This window comes from Dipodomys ordii, unplaced genomic scaffold (genome assembly GCF_000151885.1).
Source record: "Dipodomys ordii isolate 6190 unplaced genomic scaffold, Dord_2.0 Scaffold42, whole genome shotgun sequence".
In the NCBI taxonomy this organism is placed as follows: domain Eukaryota; kingdom Metazoa; phylum Chordata; class Mammalia; order Rodentia; family Heteromyidae; genus Dipodomys; species Dipodomys ordii.
Window position 1 is genome coordinate 4264144 of NW_012267258.1, and position 9474 is coordinate 4273617.

General features: G+C 50.2%; 1 protein-coding gene across 1 annotated transcript in view; it reads left to right on the top strand.

Annotated features, from left to right (window-relative positions):
* The window catches only part of Rapgef3 (Rap guanine nucleotide exchange factor (GEF) 3), a 29001-nt gene extending 23888 nt beyond the window's left edge, over positions 1-5113 (top strand). The window contains exons 24-28 of the mRNA XM_013018799.1: positions 526-613; positions 1201-1265; positions 2123-2177; positions 2302-2373; positions 4701-5113. Of these exons, the coding sequence (XP_012874253.1) occupies positions 526-613; positions 1201-1265; positions 2123-2177; positions 2302-2373; positions 4701-4819 (399 nt within the window). The 3' untranslated portion in view covers positions 4820-5113. The remainder of the gene's footprint in view (positions 1-525; positions 614-1200; positions 1266-2122; positions 2178-2301; positions 2374-4700) is intronic.
* The last annotated feature ends 4361 nt before the right edge of the window (positions 5114-9474 follow it).

The following is a 9474-nucleotide window of genomic DNA, read 5'->3' on the forward strand; positions in this document are numbered from 1 at the left end:
CCCCCTTTCTTTCTTTCTTTCTTTCTTTCTTTCTTTCTTTCTTTCTTTCTTTCTTTCTTTCTTTCTTTCTTTCTTTCTTTCTTTCTTTCTTTCTTTCTGTCCTTCCTTCCTTCCTTCCTTCCTTCCTTCCTTCCTTCCTTCCTTCCTTCCTTCTCTGTCTGCCTGCCCTGCATTCTGTCCCTGAGCCTTTTTGTTCAAGGCTAGCACTCTCCCACTTGATTCACAGCTCTACCTCTGTTTTTATTTTTTGTTGTTGTTGCTTTTTTGCTAGTTAACTGGAGATTAGAGCCTCACGGACTTTCTTGCCCAGGCTAGCTTTGAACCACAATCCTTAGTTCTCAAAAGCCTCCTGGGTAGTTAGGATTACAAGTCTGAGCCACCAGCACCTGGCTTTCTTGAGGGCTGTGGTTGCTCAGGAAGCCACCAGATTAGAGCCTCCTCTGGTGAGATCTGAGGCTTGGAAGAGGTTGGGCTCAGAGCCTCTTGCTGTTTGGCTCCTCCTCAGCGTGGCTTCTTTCTCCTCAGGACCCCTCTTGGAACCACCGAGTGTACCGATTGGCCCTCACCAAGCTCTCCCCTCCTGTCATCCCCTTCATGCCCCTCCTTCTCAAAGGTAGGAGGACCCTCCCCCTACCCCTGCCTCCCACTGGCCATCTAATGATTTTACCTCAAGCACTCTGACCCTGGAAGCACAATTCAGTTACAAGGTTGTAGGTGGGCTGGGCACTGGTGGCTCATGCCTGTGATCATAGCTACTCAGGAGGCTGAGATCTAAGGATCATGGTTTGAAGCCCCAGTAGACAAATCCATGAGATTTATATTTCCAATCAACTAGCAAAAAAAAAAAAAAGCAGAAAGTGGATGGATGGCTCTAGTGGTTGAGCGCCAACTGTGAGCAAAAAAGCCAAGAGAGAGTGCAAGGCTCTGCTTTGAAGCCCCAGGGCTAACATAAAAAAAATTATAAAAAGGTTTGTGGCCTAGAAGAGAGGTTGGCACATGAAGACTGGGGGCCTGTGCTCTGAGGCTGAAGAGATACCAGGGAACGGCTACAGGCCACAAGGGCTGGGGTGGCAGAGACTGTGGCAAGCTGGGACAGGTCTTGGTATTTGTTGTTGGATTTTTTTTTTTTTTTTTTGCCTCGGCTGGGCTGCGGGAGGGGAAGGAGTTGGGGGATCCCTAAACCCAGTCACCTCTTGGCAGATATGACCTTCATCCACGAGGGAAACCACACACTAGTGGAGAACCTCATCAACTTTGAAAAAATGGTAAGGTGAGGGATTGGGGGTTCCCCTGACAGTGTGGGTCAGGCAGGAGAGCGCTGGGGGGCGGGGTGGCCTAGTCTGTTACAAGTAATAGAAGAAGAGGTGGGTGAGAATCATGAAAGGGGTGATGATCAAGATGCATTGTGCTCACACACTGACAGGTTCGAGTGAAATTCTTCTGTACAACTACTTCAAGATAATTTAAACTATATTAAAAAAAAAAAAAGAACAGAGCTGGGTGCCAGTGGCTTACGCCTGTAATCCTAGCTACTGGGGAGGCTGAGCACTACAGATCACAGTTTGAAACCAGCTCCTCCAGGAAAGCCCAAGAGACTCTTATCTCCAATTAAACAAGTGGAAGTGGAGCTATGGCTAAAATAGTAGAGCACTAGCCTTGAGCACAAAAGCTTAGGGACTGTGCCCATGCCCTGAGTTCAAGCCCCAGGACTGGTGTGTGTGGGCATGCGCACGCATGTGTGGGCGTACACACACACACACACACACACACACACAGAGTAATAGAATTATCAGTAGGAACTGTTAGGTAGCCTCTGCAGTACCCCTCCCCACCCCTCATTGGAAGTTCTGCCCTCTATGGGAGCTGTTGGGTGACTCTCAAATGTTTCTCCATTCAGCCAGCACCAACCTCTTGCAGCCCTTCCTGACCTTTGTCTTCATCCACTGCCTGGTTCTTGTTGGACCTCTGGGTGTGCTTGGGTGAAGCAACTGTAACGCCATCTCTTACAGCCCCCTAGTTTCTAGTAGCATGGGGATCAAAGGAAACTTGGACCTGCAGCCACCCCACAGGCAGGCCAGGCTTCTGTCCCCAGGCTAGGCCTCATGTTCTGTGTTGTCCACAGCGTATGATGGCCAGAGCTGTACGGATGCTGCACCATTGCCGAAGCCACAACACTGGTGAGAGAGGGCTGGTCCTGCCTCCCTCCACCTCCCCCAATCCCTGTGCCCCCAACCTGTGTCCCCTTGGGAGCCCCAGGCATGGCCCCGCCTCCCTGACTCTTCCTCTTTCCCCCCCACCCAGTGCCTCTCTCACCACTCAGAAGCCGAGTTTCCCACCTCCATGAGGACAGCCAAGCATCCAGGATTTCCACGTGTGAGTGGTTGGCAGGGGTGGGATCTGTGGCAACTGTCAATCACAGCTGTCAATCACTAGGTACATGGCCAGGATTTCTTGGTGCTGGCCAGGTGCTGGGGTGAAGCCAGGCCCTATGTGCATGAATTGGTTCTCTTTCTGCACCTCTGCCAGGCAGGAGATGCTGTCAGCTCAACTTAAAGAGGAGGAAAGGCCTGTAGCCTTGAAGCTACTTGCAAAAGGCCACACAATTACTTAGTAGTAGAGCTGGAAACTGAGTAGCATTTTTCCCCCTCCTGTACTAGAGTTTGAACTCTCTTGGTTGACTTGCTCAGTTAGTACTCTATACTTGAATCGCACCTCCAGCTTGGCATTTTGTTGGTTATATTAGAAATGGAATCTCCCAGACTTTCCTGCCTGAGCAGGCTTTGAACCATGATCCTCAAGTCTCAACTTCCTGAGTAGCTAGGATTACAGACTTGAGGCATTGGCACCTAGCTTATTCCTTTTGGGGGCAGGGACTGGTCCTGGGGTTTGAACCTAGGGCCTGGGCTCTGTTGCTGAACTTTTTTGCTCAAGGGTGGCACTCTACTTGAGCCACAGCTGTACTTCTGGCTTGTTGGTGGTTAATTGGAGGTAAGAGTGTCATCACAGACTTTCCAACTGGCTTCAGGCTGCAATCCTCAGACCTCAGCTTCCTGAGTAGCTAGGAATACAGGCATGAGCCATGGTTGTCTGACTACTTTTATTGCTTTGATTGGGCCTTAGTTTTGTGAAACTCACAGTCCATGGTTCTTATCACAGTTCCATCACTGGCCCTTGGTCTGCATTCAGGTACTATAAGGAACACCTCCAGATTCAGTGTAAGCAAGAGAACATTGCAATGATGTGTCTCCCGCTGTCCCTTGCCTCTCCCCCTCCCCACTGTCCCCAGAAACCACTAACCTGAATTCATAGTTGTTCACTTTCTATTTTGTATTTTTATTTTATCCATTTATTCTACTCTATCACCCAGGCTGGCCTCAAACTCACAATCCTCCTGCCTTAGTCTTCTGACTGCTGGGATTACAGTTCTGTACCCTCATGCCTGGCAATTTGTTTTTAAAAATAGACTCATCACATCAGCCTCCGGTGGCTCACACCTGTAATCCTAGCTACGTGGAAGGCTGAGATCTGAGGATCATGGCACAAAGCCAGCCTGACAGGAAAGTCTAAGAGACTCCAATAAAACACCAAAAGAGCCAGAAGTGGAGCTGTGGCTCAAGTGGTAGAGAGTTAGACTTGAGCAGAAAAACTCAGGGACAGCTCCCAGGCCCTAAGGTCATGCCCCAGGAATGATACCCCTCAGAAAAGAGACTTTATATCCATCTTTCCCTTTGAAAACCTTCATAAAATATATGTATATACATACATATATACGCATGTGTACACCTACAGATACATATATGTATATACATATATACACATATGTGTATACATATATATGTATTGCTACAAATTATTTTTCAGTTTTAGAGAAACATAAATAACCCAGGCCTTGAACTAGGTATATTTCTTTTTTTTCTTTTTTTTTTTTTTCGGGTCCAGTCGTGGGGCCTGAACTCTGGGCCTGGGCGCTGTCCCTCAGCTCTTCAGCCCAAGGCTAGCGCTCTACCACTTGAGCCACAGCGCCACTTCCAGCTTTTTTCTTTTTGCTTATGTGGTGCTGAGGAATGGAACCCAGGGCCTCATGCATGCAAGGCAAGCGCTCTACCACTGAGCCACATTCCCAGCCCCGAACTAGGTGTATTTCTGCCTCAGTCTCTGGAGAGATTACAGGCAGTTTTCACCACACCTGGCTTAGGTTTTAGTGTGTTGTTGGTATTTGTTGTTGTTGTTTCCTTGCTACTGGGGCTTGAACTCAAGGCCTCACATTCACTTGGCATACTTGCTAGACAGGCATTTTATCACTTGAGCCACCCCTGTGTCTTCTTGTTGGTCATTGTGGAGATGGGAGTCTCATAGACTTTATTGCCCACACTGGCCTCAACTCATGATCCTCCAGATCTCAGCCTCCTGAGTAGCCAAGATTATAAGTATGAGCCATTGGTGCCTGGCTTATATTAGTTAGTATGTTTTTTAGTTTAATGAAAGTTTGAAAACTAAATCTTGGTGTCATACATTTGTCCCCAGACTCTGCTCTTAGCCATAGTACTCTTCTGTTCCTGTAATCTATGAGTTGTCGGACTGGGACTAGAAGTGCAGGGTGGGTGGTATGACAGGAGAACTTGGAGAGGGAAGGGTGAGGTTCAGCTCTTGCATGAAGTAGCCTGGGGACCTCCCTAACTGTCTTCCCCTCTCCCCTCCAGGCTCGGAGCAGTCCCTGAGCATCCGGAGTCCAGCCAGTACCTGGGCTTATGTCCAGCAGTTGAAGGTCATCGACAACCAGCGGGAACTCTCGCGCCTGTCTCGGGAGCTGGAGCCATGAAGGGGGTGGAACTGACAGCAGCTCCGGAAAGCCAGGGCAGGCTGTGGGTGGGGGCCAAGAGGCCCAGAGACCAGCCACAGCTGGGCAGGGCTCTCCGCAAAGACAACACAAGGCCCTGGAGCGGGCAGCGTGGAGACAGCCGTCCCCTGTGATGATCTGGTGGCTGAGGAGTGGAATCGAGCAGGGGCCTAAAGCCAAGGAATAGGGGGCAGTGAGGCCCTGACTCTGGTGGGAGAGCGGAGCAGGCTGGGAGAAAGTGTTCAATAGATGACTCTCCATACCGGCTTTTCTCCAGCTTCTGTTCCTTGTGGCTTTGCTCTCCGGCTGTGGCCAGGCGCCTTGTGCTATTGAAAGAACTGGCCTATGTGTGCCACAGCATGGGATGTGTGTGATGGGGGAGATGGGGAGCCCTGATCTTTTTCCCACACCTCTGAGATAAGCAGTTGGGTATGGACAGAGTTGTTTGGCAGGGAGTGGTGGTCCCTGAGGAGCTGTCCTGTTTCCATAAATTCACTGCATGTGGGGGTGGGTGGTGACAGACAAGGCCAAGACCCTGCACTCTGGCCTGGGGGTGGAGAGGAGCAGGTTGCTGCCAGAGCGGGCCCCAACCACTGAAGTTGGGGGACCCAGCCAGGCAGAAATCTGAGATGGCTTGTCTGCTGACCAGCCAGGTGCCTCTCTCCCTGCAGGGGTGGAGAGGGAGAGGAGGGGGCCACTGAAGAACCATCCATAATGCAGATGCAATGATAGTAACTTCTATCTGCTTCCTGCTCACTCCAGTATCTGATCTGCACCCTTTGATCCTATTGGGTGGAGTTTGCACTGAATGGAGACCCCTGGAGGAAGGCTAAGGAAGAGCCCAGGTGGAGGCTGTTAAGGATAGATGATTCCTGCAGAGGCCTAACTACCTTCCAGGATTTCCCAGCATGCTGGGGGGGGGGGGGTGGGAGTGTTCAGGCCTCTTCCTTGCCTGGGCCAGTATTTACCCCTTAGGAACCTGACTGTGGGCCCCTGCAGGGCCCTGCCTTCTTTGATTTTCTTACCCTGAAGCCTGGCAACACTTGAGCTAGAGAGGGAAAGATATCATAGCCTCCAAGATGGCCCTAAGTGGGCTCTGAAGCAGTGGGCCCCTTGGCATATGGAAGAAATTGGCAGTGGTCCATACTTGCTATTCAGGCTCAGCAGTTAGGGCTCAGTTTGTGTGTGTGTGTGTGTGTGTGTGTGTGTGTGTGTGTGTGTGTGGACCTGTTGAACTCAGGGCCTAGGCTGCTATCCCTGAGCTTCTTTTTTTTTTTTTTTTTTTTTCAAGGCTAGTGCTCTAACACTTTGATCTTTTTTTTACTGGTTTATTGGAGATCAGAGTCTCCTGGTCTTTCCTGCCTGGGCTGGCTTTGAACCGTGATCCTCGGATCTCAGCTTCCTGAGTAGCTAGGATTATAGGTGTGAGCCACTAGCGACTTTTGGACTCATCGCTCAGGCTTGGCCCACCCAGCCTGCCACTACTTATTACTGACAAGCAAGTAAAACTGCAGTACCTGCCTCTGGCAAAGGAGACTGTCACCTGGGGTGAAGGTCAAGGTGAGTCAGTGACTGGGGTGCTGAACTCAGTTCTCTTGCTTGTGGGCAGGGATGGAGGCTCAAGGGCACAGAAGCATCCAGAGCTGAGCCATGGTGACGAGGCCACCAGTGGGGATGAGTCACGGAGTCACGGGAGCTTGTGTCTCTCCCAAGGCTATTTATTGTCTGTTGGTGTTTTGGTCAAGACCACACTAACCAGACAACCGCAGCCTTTGCCATTGTCTCAGACTCCCAAGAAAGACCACCTGATCACATGGTAAAACTGGATTTTCAGACTTCCCTACCAGGCTTACAATCTAGCAGTCCCAAGTTAGGGCCAGTCACTTACCCTCATTTGCCAAATAAAGAGACACAGTGAAGGGCGAAGAGAGGAGATTTATTACATGGCGGCCATGGGAAGACAGCACTTCAGTACATCTCAGTCATCTTCAGAGAGATATACAGTGGCTTCTGGTTAATTGGGGAGCATTAGGGAAAAAGGTGAGGATAGTTCAAACAGTCGCAAGCCAGGAGTTGGTGGCTCACACCTGTTATCCTAGCTACACAGGAGGCTGAGATCTGAGGATCACAGTTCAAAGCCAGCCCAGTTAGGACTCTTATCTCCAATTAATCACCAGAAAACCAGAAGCGGCTCAAAGTGATAGAGTGCTAGCCTTGAGAAAAAGAGCTCAGAGACAGAACCCAGGCCCCAGGTTCAAGACCCACCACCAATGGGGTAAATAGAGAAAACAGTTTCAAGTTGAAGGTATGGCCTAGTTAACCATTAGCTTAATCTTTGTCCTGGAAGGAGTTTCTGAGAGGTTATCACCTTATTACTGCTACAAAATAGTAACATCATTCACAAAGTGTGTCTTGTGTGTGTGCCAGGACCATGGGCACGAAGTGAGTCACAGACCCCTCCAGTTGCTACAGCCTGTTCAAGCATCCTTCCCTTAGATCTTGGATTCTTCGAGGCCTGAGCTATGGCTCTGCCAAAGCCCTGAGGGTGAAGTGACTGGGATGGGCAGCTGCCATTCCTCCCACTCATGATGAAGCTTGGATGTGCTCAGAAGCCAAGTCTGACTCAACAACTCCTGAGCATCCTCTCCTATGCCTGGGGGCCTTCCTGGAGCCGGTGGCCTTCATGGTGTGTGTGTGTGTGTGTGTGTGTGTGTGTGTGTGTGTGTGTGTTGGGGGTGGGGGTGTTCCCAAGCAGGAAGCAGGCTGAGCTCTGTGCTCTGGGAGGTGTGGGAGGGTTACAATTGTTTATGTATGTGGAGACCAGCCAGGGTGGTCCCTGGTTTGGGGATCTGAAGACCAAAAGGGCCTTGCTGTAATGCCAGCCCTGCTCTTGGCCCTTGGGAGAGTGTTCAGGGTCTGCTTTCTCACTAAAGTATTAGTCACCTAACTAATCACCTACCCATTAGATAATAGCTTTATGAGGATTACTCTGTCCTCACAATAGCCTTAATTTATTGTGTCCTTACACTCAGGGCCTGGGCATTATCTTTTAGCTTTTTCTGCTTAAGACTGGAGCTCTACCACTTGAGCCACACTTGTGTTTCCAACTTTGTGCTGGCTAATTGGAGATAAGAGACTTTCAGCCTCCTGAGTAGCTAAGATTACAGGCGTGAGCCGCCAGCACCGGGCATGACAGCCTTGCTCAGTACTATTACATCAATAGGGGAAACTGAAGCATGGTGGGTCAGGTGACTTGTCAGAGGTGAGTGTCTGGTGCGTGGCAGAGTTGGAGTGGGACCAGCAGTCTGACTTCAGAGCCAGCATTATGTTCTCTGGTTCCCCATCAGCACTTTAAATGGACTTTTCTTCATTCCCTGTCTCCTGTTCCCTTCAGCTGTGAGCTACTCACCCCTGTGGTCATCATGGCTAGACAGTATCTGGCTTACATTTGTCAGGTAAAGGCTGAGAGAACAAAGGCTCTGAGTTCAAGCCCCAGGACCAGCAAGATAAACGAATGAATAAATAAAAGAGAGAGAACTGAACTCCAGAGACAGGCAACTGACAGGCAGTGAGTGAGCGGGGAAGGAGGGAGGGAGGAAGGGAAGGAAACAGCATGGTATGGTCAGCACAACCAGATGCTGTGGTGAGCAGGCCCAGCTGGCGGGTCTGATGAATGCATCCAGGCAGGCTGGGCGGAGAGGGTGATGCCGAATGTCAGAGCTGCCTACAAGCTTTAAAAGAAAAAAAAATCTAGAGCCAGATATGGGCAGTTCACACCTGAAGCTCTAGCTACTCAGGAGGCTGAGATGTGAGGATCATGGTTTGAAGCCAGCCTGGGCAGAAAGGCCCGTGAGACACACATACACACACACACATACACACTGCCTGGAAACACAAATGTAGAATGCAGCATTCATACTAATAGGGGGAAAGAAGTCACACCAAGGGCCATTTCTAACACACATGGGTTGTACTGGGCCCTAGGGGTCAGCGATACCCCTCCCAAGTCACACTGAGACAGACACTAGAGATCCAGCCTCTTCAGGTGTCAGGAGATGAGGGATCCTTTGCTGCAAAGACTCGGCCTTGGTTTCATCCCACTTGAGTGGTGGGGTGGGCTGGGCTGGGCACGTGTTCCCCTTAGTCATCCCCTGGGCCAACTTCTCCCTCAGCCTCCTGCTCCTGATAGCCCCGACCACCACTCATAGCCCAGCCACAAGTGAGGCCTACTTTTCAACAGCCATAATGCTGCTGGACTTAGCTCCCCTCTGTCAACACCCCAAACTCAACCAGTCCCAAGAAGAATTTCTCCAGCCTTTCCCCATGCCAGGTCTCCAAGGACTTAGCTTTCTGGGGCTTCCACTTACTGATTGGTCCCCACTTGGGCTCCCCAGAAACAGCTGACAAGGCTCCAGAGCCCTAGGTGGAGGAGAATAGATGGAGGAGCATGATGTTTGTCTGTCCAGGCCAACGATGCAGAGAAGCTGGCTTCAGGCCCATATGCTGCTTTATCTCCACACACATATGAATATATGGCCCTCTAAGTTTACCCAGGAAGCATCTTTGGCTGGATATATAATTATATATTCATGGATTTTTCTTTTGTGCCAGTACTAAGGCTGGAACTCAAGGCCTGG